Source organism: Lissotriton vulgaris, chromosome 3_1 (genome assembly GCF_964263255.1).
Source record: "Lissotriton vulgaris chromosome 3_1, aLisVul1.2, whole genome shotgun sequence".
NCBI classification, from domain to species: domain Eukaryota; kingdom Metazoa; phylum Chordata; class Amphibia; order Caudata; family Salamandridae; genus Lissotriton; species Lissotriton vulgaris.
Genome location: NC_141689.1, coordinates 185,443,320 through 185,459,795, shown reverse-complemented (window position 1 = coordinate 185,459,795; position 16,476 = coordinate 185,443,320). Strand labels below are relative to the sequence as shown.

Below are 16,476 nucleotides of genomic sequence, written 5' to 3'. Positions count from 1 at the left end.
GCAGTTACTTCTTTACCAGCTGTAAGCAGACTTTGAACAACCTCAACATCATCTGAACAACTATCTGTAGTAAATATACTCTTGATAGAGAGTGAAAACAGACTAAGCAGAGCAGCATTAATGGTCGCCTTCCAACAAATGCGTCACTCTAAAAACTCGAAATGGGCCCACGAAAAAAGTTTTTAATAATAACCACATAGGAGCAGAAATGACAGGAAATTGTTAACAAACCTTGAATTAAACTCACATAAACCTAGTAAAAAGTTTTGTTGGTCCATGTTACTTGGTAACACACTGTGCTGGTGGACTGAATTAGGTTTTACTCATCAGATAATATGTGCAAAAACTGGCATTTCCAAAGAAAGAGACTATGATTAGAGTTCTGCAACTGTCTACAATATTGGCAGTGTTGATCCTTTTAAACCGGTCAGGGTAGGGTTGAAGTGTCTCAAAGGCTGACTTGCATTTTTTATTTGAACGATATATAATGACCTGATGTCTAATATTTAAAACAACAATGTGACCACAATTGTAATTAGCTGCATAAATCCTAAGTGCAGCCATAGACGATTCAGCGGGTTCATTAACATGTTGAGGATAGGTATAAATATTAGGTCTGTCCAGCACCTCTGTAAGGCAGTCATACTCTCTAGCATCTACTCCCTGTGAAGGCAATGAAGATGCTCAAACATTTCTTGTCTCTCTATCCTTAAGAGTTTCAATAAAAGGGTCAAAGCAGTCACTATCTATTGCAACCATAAACATTTTTCAGTTTTACCCGTTTATCCTAATGCTCACTGGGTTGCTGAGGTTGGTCCAAAACTGTCGGCGGGTGGCGGATTTCCACACTGAATTCTGAGCAGGTAACAAGTATGTGCAAAGTAATAAGTTAAAAGCCAATGGTTTTGAATATAGTGAAAGGTGAACTTGTAGATATCAGTAAAAACTATAAAGGCTAAATATGTCTACATGATAATGCCAGCATCCTTTACATGTGGAGGATGCTGGCATTATAGGTTTACATTATGGACAACCTGGGCAGCTGCATTGTTAAATCTGACTTGATCCTTAACCATAATAAACACAACTGAGGCAGGGTCTTCCAAAATGGGTGCAAGGTGTTTACAGTCTTGCTGAGCAGTACTTGGAGCGCAGAGGCTGCAGGTAGGACGACCCACACAAGCGTCACTACCAAGTGCTTTTCAGCCGTACAGTGCGGATCATGATACCATTGGCATTGGTTATTGATACGTCAACACATAAGACGATTTCCAATCTCAGTGGTGCAGAAGAGCAACTGCCTTTAAAGGATCAGCAGCTGGGCTAATTTTTTGACACTAACAACATTGTGAAGGTGCAACGACACAATGGAGATTGTATACTGTAAGCTAGAGGTTTGAAGAGCAGAACTGTTGGCCAAGGCTCTAAAGAAAGTTGGATTTGTTATCAATTTTTTTGTAGTAACTCACAGAGCTGAATAAGATATTTGACTATGTAATCAGTGGTGGCTCCAGCATCGCCCCACTGCTAATTTGCACTGAAAGAAAGAGATAATAAAATTATAATAGCCCCAATTATCATCATTTTATTTTTTCCTACTTCCGCCCACAGCTTTAGGGCAGTCGCGGAGAGGTAGCACCCTGTGACGTCCAATGACTGCTTGGATGGTCCTCTCGGCCCGCCCAAAACAGTCTTGCGTACTTTGCACGTTCTCCATGCTGGCTGCATTACAGCCTCTGTGGAGAACATGCCTAGTCCTCCAATCGGTGCCTGAGAGCTGGAAAACGGCGCTCAGACCAATCACAATGCTCCTAAGGCAGTGTTGTGATTGGCTGACTGGGAGCCTGGATGTGCTTCCTGGTGCGACGGAGATAGGACTACGGAGGAGAGACGGGTGAGGAAGCAGGGAAAAGGTATGATTTTATTTTTTTATTTGTTTTTGTCCATATCTGCTTCCCCCGAGTCCTCTCCCCTCCTGCATCCTCTTCCTTCCCTCATGCGTCCTTCCCTCCTCCCGCCCTTAACCCCCTATCTCTGATCCGTGCCGGTCGCACCTGTATAATATAAGCCTACGCACCACACACATCCACAAGCAAGGAACATAAAATCAACTTGAAAGGATATGGACAGCTATTGAACAACAACTAGAAGAAAGAGAATATCGAATATGAAACCGGAATAGAGTAAAATAAAATGCAAAAGAAGCGTAATAAGAGACTGCAGCATAGTAGTAGCAGAGAGAGTGTCACTTCCAGGCTAGCAGTTTCAGCTGTAGGGACAGGCAGATTGTAGGGTGCTGAAATTATAACCATTTCACAATTTGAAAAAACGGTGCCAATGATTACACAAGAACAGACCTCCAAGCCTGTATACATCCAATCAAGTCGCTTCTTTATCATGACATGGAGCAGTGGCTTAATGTACCCCAAGACTGGACCAGTAACGCAGACTCAAAGCAATTGTGTCACGTCGAGATAACGTCGGAGAAGCTAGTAATGGTATTTTAAAAGGATCAATTCTCAAATGTTCATCAGGATATATTATATTTCAGTGTAACCGAATGGTAAACTCGTAGAATTAAAAAACATTCCCCGGTGTGACTCTCGGTGAATGGAGGGTATTTTTACCTGTGTGATGTCATTGTTTGCTTCAGCTGGTCATAGAAAACAAACTCTGGCTCCCTGGAAAACATAAAGTTTAGACACAGTTAAGATAAGTAGAAAATCTGAAGTTCTCTCTAGTAATACACCTATGCTGGGCATCATGCGAGACCTACACCACCAATGGAAAGAAACATCACAATTTCAATGTGATCAAAACTTGTGGATGCAGAAATTACTGTGAGTGAATGTCTTTTAAACATACTGAACAAAAATTACTTCACAGAAAGATCTTCTAAAATAACAATTATTTTCCCATAAGCTCTCATACAAAATCAATCAAATTCTATGCTACGAAAACCAATATTTAGCTTATAAATATGTATTTGCAATTTGGCAATACAGTTTTAAAAGAAGGATTATAGACCTTCATTGAAAACATTCTGTAAATAATTGATATCAAGTTGTAAATATTTTAGAATGTAAATAGGCATTAACAATTTATAGATTAAAAAGAAAAGTAGTTAAATACATACAGAAGGCCTCTGTGTATGTATAGTTAGCGCAGGTTTCTACAAGAATAACATTTGTTTTGTTTTACTAATAACTTTGGTGCCTTTTGACAAATCTTCACAAAATGTATCCCAAGAAAGTTTCAGGGTGATCTGTCGAGCTGGGGCGAGAAAAAGGGGGGGTCCCAAATGCCTTTTCCCTATGAAATTTCCATTTTAGACAGCGCATTCGGCAAATGGCTGACCAAAATTATACCACATTTAGCAGAAAGCTAGAACTTAACCCAGAAAGTGAGCTTTTTGCGATTTGGAAAATAATTTAGAACTTTTAGAGAAATTAAGGCTCAAAATATATAGATATATTGACAGTTGAATTAAAAAAAAGTGTTCTGATTGGCCCAGAGGGCTTGTTTACCCCATCAACCCCATGCATCCGTGTTCTGATTGCCTGGCGAGCAACAAAATTAGGTGAAAATGTCAGTTAAAGAATACCATTTAAAACAAAACAAACTGAAGTTTACTGAGTTAACGATAACCGGCACCCCACCTTGCTCTGCTTATGACCTCAAATATTACATTAATTATGACATGTCATGTTCAGTGACATCATTGATGACATCAGTGACAACATCTCAAATGACATCATTGATGATAACATAGATGACATCGCTCTCTGAAAATTTGCAGCCTGGCCTCCTTAAAGGCCCAGCTCTGCTGCGGGGTCAACAACAGCCTGGGAAATTTGGAATGCATCAGGACTAGAGGAATCAGTTCCATGGCAGGAGACTTCAAAGGTTATGATTGACATCGTGACACCCTCGTCCCTTCTCCTTGGAGTCATAGTTGCTGGATAAAGTCAATCCGAGCTTCACTTTCTCATGCTTGTACCTAGGTTTGGACTTCGGAAGACAGGAAGACTTCAAATGCAAAGTTGAGTGGTTACAGGAAAAGCCTTGGGACCAGAATCGAGCTCTCGCCTACGACTTGGATCAGGAGCAGGACTTACACATAGACTTGACTTCTTCAGGATCATGAGGGCCACTTATTGCATGATTAGAATCATGGCTAAATCCAGAGACCAAAAACACACCTTGTGCAGGCCTGTTACCGGTATCTGCTTTCTGCAGTCATAGAATGCCTTGAAACCTGTTGTTTAGGTTGGGACTTGGTTAGCTAGCACATTGGAGAAGTCATTTTAGAAGACATAAAAAAATCATCAATTTTGGGAGTGGAGCGAAAAGGAAAGAACTTATGTAAGCTCGATATGCTGGCGCTTATGAATGGCTCTGCCATGTCACCGGGTGTTGTAGATTCTGTGTGGGACTATATGGTGCAACCTAGTGGCACACTGGAGTATTGCTATGTAGAAATGTTTCCAGATCCTGGTGCCTGGGGAGTATTTTATGGCGATAAATCTTTAGGTAAAGGTAGCCATGAGAATTGTTAGTTAGAGAGAGCCCTTTGCCCACCTGTGTCATTGTTTAAAATTAGCTAACCATAAGATCACAGTGTGGACTAAGCATAAGAATTTAATATATTTAATTTCTGTGAAATATGTAAATGTTTGTCATGTTTAATGGTCCCTCATATTTGCCTGATTTCATTATCACATCAAATATTGGCCTGCCACTTGACATGGGAGCAGATGCTCTATCATGAAAGACAATGGAGGAAGAAGAATCTGTTATTTCTTCAAATATATTACTTCGTATTCCAAGTATATTATTTTGCACACGCTTCCATGATGGCCACCAAGTTGTGTCATGCAACATGGCAGGAATTTCAGAAGTATTAAAAATAAAGTTCTAAACTTGCCAAAGTTTATTTTCAATACTTTCAAGGTGGCCACCACCATACGTCTACATGATATGTATCGGCCAGCTTAAAAGAATAGAAACTACACTTTAGGGATAGCCGGCAGGTACTATTGGCTTTGCCAATGTCAATGCAATAATAAAAGCAGCTGCAAAGCTAACCGCCATCACCTGAAGGCACCACCATAGCAATACTGATTGGCCTTCCCAGAGACTGGCTAGATTCTTACAGATGGCTATGCGCCTGTATCATGTCATGTTACCATGATCCCATGATGCATGAGATAAATAACGGTGATGGATCAAGCCCTGATCTTTGGACTGGGTAAGAGTGGTCTGCTCAATTCAGACACTCTGTTCATCACCACCCCCTTTTTTGAATCGATTTTGGCCACTATAGGTGTGGCAGGGTATACTCAGACATGAGTCCCTTTCTCACTGCTCCATCAGGATTCAAGCAAGCCGGGCCGAAGACGGCTGAAATGCCAGAAACCGGTCCCCGGTAGCTTGTCTCCTTTCTGGTGAAGAATTGGCTTGGTAGTTTAGTCTGCCCTGTTCCCATGATGCACTGGGCCAGGGACAGACTGATTTGCATATAGCCAGGTTCTGAGCTGGGATGGGGCAGTGAGATAAATAACGGTGATGGATCAAGCCCTGATCTTTGGACTGGGTAAGAGTGGTCTGCTCAATTCAGACACTCTGTTCATCACCACCCCCTTTTGTGAATCGATTTTGGCCACTATAGGTGTGGCAGGGTATACTCAGACATGAGTCCCTTTCTCACTGCTCCATCAGGATTCAAGCAAGCCGGGCCGAAGACGGCTGAAATGCCAGAAACCGGTCCCCGGTAGCTTGTCTCCTTTCTGGTGAAGAATTGGCTTGGTAGTTTAGTCTGCCCTGTTCCCATGATGCACTGGGCCAGGGACAGACTGATTTGCATATAGCCAGGTTCTGAGCTGGGATGGGGCAGTGAGATAAATAACGGCGATGGATCAAGCCCTGATCTTTGGACTGGATAAGAGTGGTCTGCTCAATTCAGACACTCTGTTCATCACCACCCCCTTTTGTGAATCGATTTTGGCCACTATAGGTGTGGCAGGGTATACTCAGACATGAGTCCCTTTCTCACTGCTCCATCAGGATTCAAGCAAGCCGGGCCGAAGACGGCTGAAATGCCAGAAACCGGTCCCCGGTAGCTTGTCTCGTTTCTGGTGAAGAATTGGCTTGGTAGTTTAGTCTGCCCTGTTCTCATGATGCACTGGGCCAGGGACAGACTGATTTGCATATAGCCAGGTTCTGAGCTGGGATGGGGCAGTGAGATAAATAACGGTGATGGATCAAGCCCTGATCTTTGGACTGGGTAAGAGTGGTCTGCTCAATTCAGACACTCTGTTCATCACCACCCCCTTTTGTGAATCGATTTTGGCCACTATAGGTGTGGCAGGGTATACTCAGACATGAGTCCCTTTCTCACTGCTCCATCAGGATTCAAGCAAGCCGGGCCGAAGATGGCTGAAATGCCAGAAACCGGTCCCCGGTAGCTTGTCTCCTTTCTGGTGAAGAATTGGCTTGGGAGTTTAGTCTGCCCTGTTCCCATGATGCACTGGGCCAGGGACAGACTGATTTGCATATAGCCAGGTTCTGAGCTGGGATGGGGCAGTGAGATAAATAACGGTGATGGATCAAGCCCTGATCTTTGGACTGGGTAAGAGTGGTCTGCTCAATTCAGACACTCTGTTCATCACCACCCCCTTTTGTGAATCGATTGTATCATGTCATGTGACTTGGTATTTCTTTAAGCTATGTAACTATTAGAAGCAGATTCAACAGTTCTTTTGAAGATACAGAATGAAACAGTGACCTGTACATAGTCCAACTACATTTCAGCATTAAGAACACTTTTATGTTACCTTTCATCAGCCTTAAAGACATGTCGTTTAACATTGCTCAGGTATCTTTGCAAGAAATACTCCATGGTGGTGAGCAGTGGGTGATCCCTGTCGATCAGTTGCGCTGCGCGGGGTTGTAGCACGAGCCAATCTAGAACTGCACTCAGCCGGGACTCATCTACTCCCTAGAAACAAACACAGTTTACATAACATTCATTGTAGGAGGAGGATCAAGATACCAGTTGCACCACTGCACCGAAATCACAGGAGAAACAGAAGTAACATCAGAAGGTTCGACACCCAGTGCGACACAGGTTGTGACGTCATACTATCTGACAAAAAACTGTCTTTAATGCACAGTTGTGGCTGTGGCACATTACAAAATAAGTGGTTTAGGGCAGGCACTAATAAACCAGCTAAACTTGTTGCAAACTCTTAATGCATTCTTGCTTTTGAAAGATCTGTGGATAGACTGGGATACAGGCAAAGCCAAGGAGTCAACAAGCAGCGCCGTGGGTACAGCAGTAGCTATCACTAGTTACCCTTAAATGATGCTTCAGCAAGAGAGAAGGCAATCTAGATAACCACAGCTTTTATGTGTCTATTTACAGAGGCAAATGTTTGAGAAGATGATCTTTGCATTGGCATTTGGTTGCCTCAAAGTACTGATGATATGCCAGAGTTGTTATGTTGGGATGCAGGGAACAACTAAGTCCAGTCAGTTAAGGTTTGTAGGTACATAGGGCCCATTATGTTTCATAAATACAGCAAAGGAGTTTGAATTAAATCCTTGCATCTACATGGAGCCAGTAAACCAAGTTCACACTTTGCTTGATGCGGTCATCTCTCCCTGGGCTCAGGTGCAATCTGGCAGTCTGATATTGGAGCCTGTGTAGCCTCTGGATGGGCTACTTTGAGAGACCAGTGTACACGGCGTTATATTTGATCCATTCATCGGCTCGACCTGGTGGTCAATTGGGAGAAACTGGAGTTTAGTAAAGAGTAGGAAGCACAGCAAGGTAATGCCTATGGCCACTCACAGACTTGAGTAATAAGGAGACCTCTGCGTCGAAAGAAATACTCACATTCCTTTTTTTCAGTGTGTGGCAGGTAGGAGACCACTTGCTGGGTGGAGTAATGTTTTCTGTTCCCCTCGGTACCAGACCTCAATCATAGACCAGTTCAGACAAAGGTATACATGGTCCTGGCGTGTTCAATGACATGCTTTCCAGGTAGAAGTTGAATTGGGTATTATCAACTTACATTTTAAGGTTCAATTATTATTGCTCTAGGAGCTGGGGTAAGTGTTGAGAGTAGTTGTTGGATATCAGGCAAAATGATTCTTAGGACACAAGACACTATGTGTGATGATGATTCTAATGCCCCAATACGGGAACCACTTTGGGTGTGTTTGGCTTGGAATGACAGGATCCATTTCAGGGCAGGTGTGGAGATGCCATACTGCTCTTAGTGTCTTCTCAGCAAGCAGCTGAGTTTACGTTGTTGTAGGCTGCAGGGAGGGTGAGGAATATTAGAGGTGAGTTCTAGTTCTTATCCAAGGTTAGAGGAATGTCTTCTTGGCTGTTGACTGGGTAGTTTCAGTGAACATTTCAGGCCATAACATGAATATGAGGTTACTATAAGATGTGGTTGAGTACTACGTACCTTTGGAGTTGTCTAGTTCCTCATTTTGCATTATAAGTGTATATCAGGATTCAGAACCACAGACTCTCTGAAAGCTCTTGCAGTCACTTAGACGCTCTACTGGTGAACAGAGTGATAAGTATCAGCAAACACAGCAACCAGAGGAGAAACAGGGGTAAGGAGCAAGAGAGAAATCAGGGCCTGGAACTCACTCTCCGAGGCTTCGTCTGTATCAAGGGATGGCACCACTCTGCATGGATGGTATGAATCTTGGGTAGATCTGTCCAGTTGTAAGACGCTGTGCATAGAGTCAGTGTAGATACCAGCTGGAAGGTATCATATGGGTAACAACTGACACAAGGCTTACTGCTTCCAGGCGTGGAAGATGCAATGATGAGCCCAAAGCCAACCAGGAATTCAACAAAGGCCCTAGGATTCTGTTCAACCCATACAAGTAAGACTGCGAGAGATGCCAAAACCGGTCTGAACTACAACAAGGATCGAAAAGGGCGATACACCATTGAACTCATTGCCAGGCACTGGGATAAAGTCTCAGGAAATTTAAATAGGGCTCTACCCGTCCTGACCTGGAAATTATCTTACATCAGGAAGAGAGTTGAGTATGCATCTCCAGGAGTTAGTGTTCTAGTGCTTTTGACTCTCTAGGCCTCCACATACCTGAACTCCAGTTCTTCCAGCACCTCCATGTCTTCACCTAACCTGATTCCTGACAGTGTAGAGGATATTGGAGAACAAGCATAGATGTGTATTATTTTTGAATCAACAGAATGCATTGTGTGATGGAGTGTTGTAAAGGACGTGTCACAAATTCAAGGTAAATTGAGTACTACCTAAATTGAGGAATTATTTCACGCACGTGACTAGGTATGGTTTAGAGGGATATTAGTTTAATTTTGTTGCTTGGTTAATTTGGATGACACCTCAGAAGTCATATGTTGGAAGGTGGTGAAAGAGACTTCAAAAGGTTGCCTTATTGGTTGCTCATCTTCTGGTAGATCACCCCTAATTTGTTTGTGCCATCACTGATGAGTTTCACAATGGATGCCTTTTCCATTTTCTTCACAGCTGTTAACAGGTTTTTAATGGGGATTTTTTTGTAATGTTTTTTTATGTTGGCTGTTGCCTTCATTATTGCTGTGTGCCATTAGGGCAAAAGATTGCAGCTGGCTAATTTCAGCATGATCAGTTACCAACTGTATCATTAGTTTGTAGCTTTGTGACGTGTCTTAGGTTTTCAGGTTTTGAGAAGGGCTGGCTTGTCCACTGTGGATGAAATCTTTCAAAATGTTTTCCAGCAATTTTTTAGGGCGAGAGGCATTTGTAAGTGTTAATTGGATTGTTCCTTAGGTTTCTTCAAATTCCTCTGCACTTATGTTTGTATAGCTAATATGCATATCTGGCTGTTACGCCGGGTCTCAGAGCAGGTTTGAGATGTGAATATTTATAATTTAGTTCAAAACTGCAGCAGAACATTTGAAAAATAAAGATTATTTGTGAATATTGAGTACATGTGTGACCCACCGTGTAGGTTGGGCCCTGAACTGCATGATTGGCATCATAGGACTAAAGGCGGGTAAAACAATTTAGTGAGCAACTGCACAACAGCGTATGCCAACAGGGCACTTATAGAACATGGCTCTGGGCGCACTGAAATTAAGATTTTAGACACCACCTCAAGATGGCGATATTGCCCTCTTAAGCAAGATAGATCTCCTCCCGCACCATTACCCCATGCTTCCACTTGACTGAGGAAGGCCATTAAGCACGAAATACACCGGGGACAGGTGCACCCCCAGAAATGATGGAGAATTAGTAACATTTTATGTGGATGTCTCTTATGTCTTCCTCATACCTCCTTCTTTTCACTCTTTTACCAAACAAATATGGCTTGCAGCAAACACAGCATTAAATCACAGAGCTTGGCCCATCTCCCCACTTCCTCCATCAGCATCCCCTCCACACACAACAATGCCTTGACCTTGTACCAATCGCCTTAACAGGTGCATATGCGCCTCGCTCCAGATATGCATTTATTTTGGAATGTGCTGAAGTAATAATTACATTTGACTTTGTGCAGATATCTTAATAATTTGTGATCCTAAAGGAATAACAGACACCTACCCAGACCTTAACCCTCCCCTACAAAGACCTGAAGAGCCCTTCAAGTGCTTTACTCATGCACTCCTTCCCTGCTCCAACCCACAAAACCTGAAGGTACTTCCAGGCTAACTATGTGACATCTCAGGATCATCGCCTTGTCCACTGCAACACTCATAGTCTGCAGTGATACAATGGAGCTGTATATGTACATGACATTAGAAGAGGTCTTACCCGCTCTCCTTGAAATACCCGAAGGTTCTCTGGAATGTTCTGAAAAAAACCCAAAGGAATCGTCATTGGTCATGACAAAAAATGGGACCATTAATGACATGAAATACATGCATTTTACGTCAATGTTCACACTGTTAACAAAGGATACCTGCATACATCCTTACTGCATCACATACCTCTTTTTCCATAAAAAAGGTCATATCTTCTTGGTTGTTTGGTTTAAATTAGATGAGGAGCATACAAAATAGTATTACATTAGACCTATTTACACATGTAAGCACAATTGAAATGGATATTTTTTTTACAATTATAGACATGTCCAATTTAACAAACAGAACAACGAAATCCCAGGAGCTCTTTCCAGACTCCGTCAAAGAGTGGGTCATCTTTGAGGGTCGGAGCGTCTCATGTGTTGGTTTGTCCCCAGCTCTACACACAGTTTCATCAAGATTGTCAGTTATTGCTTCTCTTTCTCAGCAACACTCAGTGTAGAGTATTGCCATAATTGCGCTCTTGACGTAATTCCCTATCATAGGGTCTAAGCACTATCTATGCAACTGGTACAACTGGGCAATGGGTTTGACAGCCCCCTTTTGCTCAAGAGCCTTACTTTAATTATACCCAGGTGCACCTGTGCCCCATGGGTGCCAACATGCTTACTTAAAGATATCATACCCTGTTCCAAATCGGCAAACTTCAATATATCTTTCAGATATTGAAATATCAAGTGTAATAGCCTCTCGGTTTGCCCGGCCGCAGTGCTGTGGTCTTGGGTTTTGGAAAAAACTTGGGTAACTGAAAACATAATCAGTTTCAGAGTGAAGTGATCAGTCAGACTGACCGATGTAATATAGATTTAGGTGATAATCCATCTGGTGATAATAAATACAGCAGTTCTGACATTATTTCATATTTTCAACTTCAGGTCTCTGTGGACGTTAGTGTATCATACTGGTCTGGTGAAAAATCTAACATTTCAAGATCCTCTTGATCTTTCCTTGAAGTCTTAGGGTGTGATTACGAGTTTTGTCAATGCGGGACCACCATGCCGGCGACCCGCCCCCGCGTCGCCAGGCCTATGTGCCTACCGCCCGCCAGATACTGACTTGTCACTTGTGGGTGGTCTTTTGGCGGTCTCACGACAGTGCCTATAAAATGGGTATCGCTATGGGAACGTCAAAGACAGTGCTTGCACAGCATGGACCAGTCCATGCCGTAAAGGTACTGGACTACAAGCACACTGGAGGGCCCAACATGTGCCCCCATGCATGCATCCCATGACCTTGAGGCAGCAGGAGGCCCTTTTGGGCCACCGTTATTTCCTCTCTGTTGTGGTTTTCATGGAGGAGGAATCGTCATGAAAACTGGCCAAGATCTCTGATCCCTGATGGTTGCGACAGTGCAATGACAGTCCGACTGCCCAAGTTATAATAGGGCGGTCGGAACGCTGGTGTGGCGGTGGCTCAACTGCTACCCACGTGCCCCTGCAAGTCAGGCGGACCTCGGACCGCCAGAGTTGTAATCAGGGCCTTAGAATCTTCTTGAGCTCAACAATGTTTTCTGGAGGTGGGTATCCCAATGGCACCATGCCACGAAACTTATTAGAATAGTTTTATCTTGAAGGGTCTCCAAAACTTACAATGGGCATTGGCCTCAGGCTGGAGCTGTACGCTCTTTGGCTGGAGTGCAGGGCTCCTTTGAGGTTGGTCCCATGGCAGCACATTAGGGCTTGAAAATGTTTAAAAAAGACTGAAAGATGTGTAACATTTTTTTAAGTGCTTTATTAAAAATAATTTGCGATAGTCACTATTATTAAATATTGCTATGTGTGAATTTATTAAATATATGTTTGTTTATAGTTATTGATGATTTTTTGACCAAGCTTGTAGGTGTGCTTTATATATGTTGATGTGCTGACCCTTTGACAAAACCAATGGGCCCACTGCATTTTATATTTTGGTGTTTTGACCCTTTAACAAAACTGGGAGGACTGCCTTACTTAACAGCCTTTATATTGTTACATACATAGTTGTTATATACATATTATTACATAGTCAGCCATGTGCTGCGGGTGGTGGGTGGGGTTGGAAGCCTGCAACGGGGTTGGGAGCAGAGCTGGCCACAGGCAAATGACATCTTAATTTACGTTAAAAAACACAGAAATTCACTGAAAAAAACAGATGTTAAAGTGAGGTGATAGTTAAGAATTGTAATAATATATTACCTTATATTAAAAAAACGTTACATTTAATGAAAAAATCAAAAGTTAAAGGGATATTATATTTATGTTAAAATTTCTGTTAAAATATTCTATTTCAAACTAACTATATCTTGTGCCCTACAGTAATTATAATGTATGCCTTTGTTGTGCACTGCCAACTACCTCCCATATTACATAACTCGTGACTTGTCCTATGAGATCATTGATGATATCATTGCAACATCTGACATTACATCATTAATGACAACACTGTGCATGGTAGTGCATGAGTTATAGGGCTAGATGTAGGTAACTCTAATTTACCGACTCATAAATACCGAATTTTACCGATTCGGTATTTATGAATCAGTAAATTAGAAGGAGGCAGATGTAGGTAAATCAAAAATCTGATTTACCGAATCTGTAACATTCGGTATTTACCGATTCGGTAAATACCGAATCGGTATTGCCCATTGATTCCTATGGGCCTTGAAGCCCATAGGAATCAATGGGCAATACCGATTCGGTATTTACCGAATCGGTAAATACCGAATCCTGCAAGGGTGCAGGGGGTGTCACTTTGACACCCTCTAGCACCCCAAGTACAGGCTTCTGTGCCATGTGGCACACATACATGCCCTAAGGGCATGTCTGTGTGTCACATTGCACAGGTGTGCATGCACAGATGTGCATGCACACCTGAATTCGGTATTTTACCACCCAATAGGATTGGGTGGTAAAATACCGGCTCTTTAGGGCCTGTGGCACTCTTAGGAGTGTCACCTACATATGGATTTACCGAATCGGTAAATATACCGATTCGGTATTTTACCGATTCGGTAAATTTACAGAATCGGTAAAATATAGCCCCCCCTACATCTGAAAACCCTAATACCGGTCGGTAACTGCCGAATTCGGCCGTTACTGACCGGTATTAGGGCTCCTACATCTGGCCCATAGTTACTCTGGGGCACGAGTTATAGTTACTTGAGATAACAATAACTGGTGAACTTCAGTGGTTTTGTTATTTTGCTGTTTGGGCTAATTCATTATTCACTGTTCCTTCAAGGAGCACACCATAATGCCCTACAAGGTCTACTTACGTATGTTTTGGGTTTGGGGCCGTGGCTAGAGGGGCGGGGGCACCAACAACGTTTTTTTAGTGTTGTGGTGGGCTGCAGGGAGTTCTACATCCCCCCAGCAACATTACAAAATTGATGACCCCAGGTGAACTTCCCGTATTTTTTTGAAAGCAGCTCCCAGGCTGTATGTAGCATTTGTTCTACTGCTTGGAGTACAGCATCCTATAAGGGCTGGTTCAATGGCTGAATTTTATGTGGCCTAGCGATGTATAAACAAGATACAAGGCCCTCTTGAGGATGTCTTTATGATTGGATTTTTTGGAACTGAAAAATGTTCAAAGAAAGATTTTTTTTTTTAAATATATGTCTCTGACTGTTTACTGTCACATTTTTCACCAACAAAATATAATAATAAAAACTATGTAAAAGAAGTCACAGACGTATTTTAGTAAAACTTTATTAAAGATGTTTTAATTAATCAATATTAATAAATATTGCATTGGGTGTCTCACTGAAATATATATTGATTAAAGCTATTGGTTATTTTTTGAGAAAGACAATAGATCTGCTTTATATACAGTGGGTTGGTGTCTAATAGGAGGGAGAAGAGGAACGGGATGCTGAGGGGCAGAGAGAGAAAGAAGGTGGAGTTGGCCGCAAGACGGCCAACCCCCACCGCGCAGGTTCAAAGGCCGGGGGGGTTAACTTTGCGTATTGTAATAAAATAGTTATCTCAAGTAATTATAACTTGTGCCTTAAGGCAGCTATAACTCGCACCCTTGCCATGCACTGCTAATTAACACACATATTGCATCACCCATGAGATCTTCCATGACGTCATTGATAATATCACTGCAAAATTTCCAATTAAATTATTGATGAGAAAACTGTGCATGGCAGGGGAAAGAGTTATAGTTACTAGAGATAACGATAACTCACAAATTTCAGTGGTTTTGTACGTTTAAAGCAGCTGACATCTTCACGTAACTATAATGTCACTTTAACATTTGGTTTTTCCAGTGAGAGAGAGAGGCACACACACACTCTTTCTTTCACTTTGTTTTTTATTTTTTTCTTCAAAAATGCGGTGGCATAAAAATCCATGATAATGACGGGCCCAACCCATTCTGCGTACCTTAACCATTGTCAGATCCCCTGGATTATGCAGCAAGGTTATCTAAAAAACGCAAGTTATACGGCCCATTCTCTGTGAAATCAGCAGATAATGCACAGTATGGTATGCAATATATGACAAATACCATAATTATGTGCAGGCTGCTGCTACAGACTCTAGTAAATCCACTGGCCCACATTATTAGGCATTGTTATATGACATTTAAACCCAAACATTCTAACTCCAAGCACTGCCTACTATTAGCTTCTTGAAGAGAACTGCGTTTTCAAGCTAACTTCCCCAAAATAAACATGTCTGCTTAAAATGCATGACAAGTAGCATGTATCTTATGGTCCAATATTGACATCTCAGAGACATCTTGACCTTGTGGTTTATGATGTTACCGGAACCAGAATTTTCTAAATTAAACTAATCACAGTTTGACCCTTCATATTAAGACATAATCACATAAAATAAAAAATACTTGGTTCACTCATACATGCTGATACACACATATAAGGGGATTTGTTTGTATGCAGTCCCTGCAATGTATGTGGAGCCTGGGTTCTCCATCTTATATTTGAGGAAAATAATAGCATCTCAGAGCTCACTAGAAGCTCACTCTCTCCTCGCTTGGATCTGAGGTGGCCAAAAACAGATGCAGAAGGTGGATGTGGAGGCACACAAGGCCCCACTGAAGAGCAATGGTGCACAGGAATGGATCCGTGTATCGGGCAGAGAGGGAACTTTAAGAAAGCAGGGTATTAACCGGCACCTTTCAGAAGATATGGGGGACCAAAGTCTGACAAACTTTGGGCTAGAATCAAGTGAGCACATAAGCACTTGAGAATGGTAGGGACCTAGTCTTGGGGAACCCACTAAAGCTGGACAGAAGTCACTGACAGCATACATTCACCCCAATAAACACTAATGCTGGGGAGATGTCATTGAAAGTATGACTTTACCCAGCACCCCACGAAACCTGGATAGATGGCATGGACAGCATCGAAGGGCCAATCTTATCTTATCTTATCTTAGGTGCAATTTATAGAGCGCACTGATGCCGTAGCTTCCTCTCGCTAAAGCAGCAGGTTATTCATTTCCCCCTCCCCTTACACAAATATAGCAGGTACTCTGGTCAATGTATGATGTGATATAGTATGGGCCAATCTGAAAGACCCCTACATGGTTGTTCTAATAAGTCTTAAGTAGTTTTTATTCAGAATTATTGTCAAAATACGAATAAAACTTCATTATAAAAACCAACCT

The 16,476-nt window shown here is 42.2% G+C and overlaps 1 protein-coding gene across 1 annotated transcript in view; it reads right to left on the bottom strand.

The window, feature by feature from the left end:
- The window catches only part of LOC147726184 (BOS complex subunit NCLN-like), a 212,513-nt gene that overhangs the window by 46,774 nt on the left and 149,263 nt on the right, over window positions 1–16,476 (bottom strand). The window contains exons 12-14 of the mRNA XM_086960282.1: window positions 10,812–10,850; window positions 6,837–7,000; window positions 2,628–2,681 (exon numbers count right to left, since the gene is read on the bottom strand). Coding sequence (XP_086816408.1) covers window positions 2,628–2,681; window positions 6,837–7,000; window positions 10,812–10,850 — 257 coding nt within the window. The remainder of the gene's footprint in view (window positions 1–2,627; window positions 2,682–6,836; window positions 7,001–10,811; window positions 10,851–16,476) is intronic.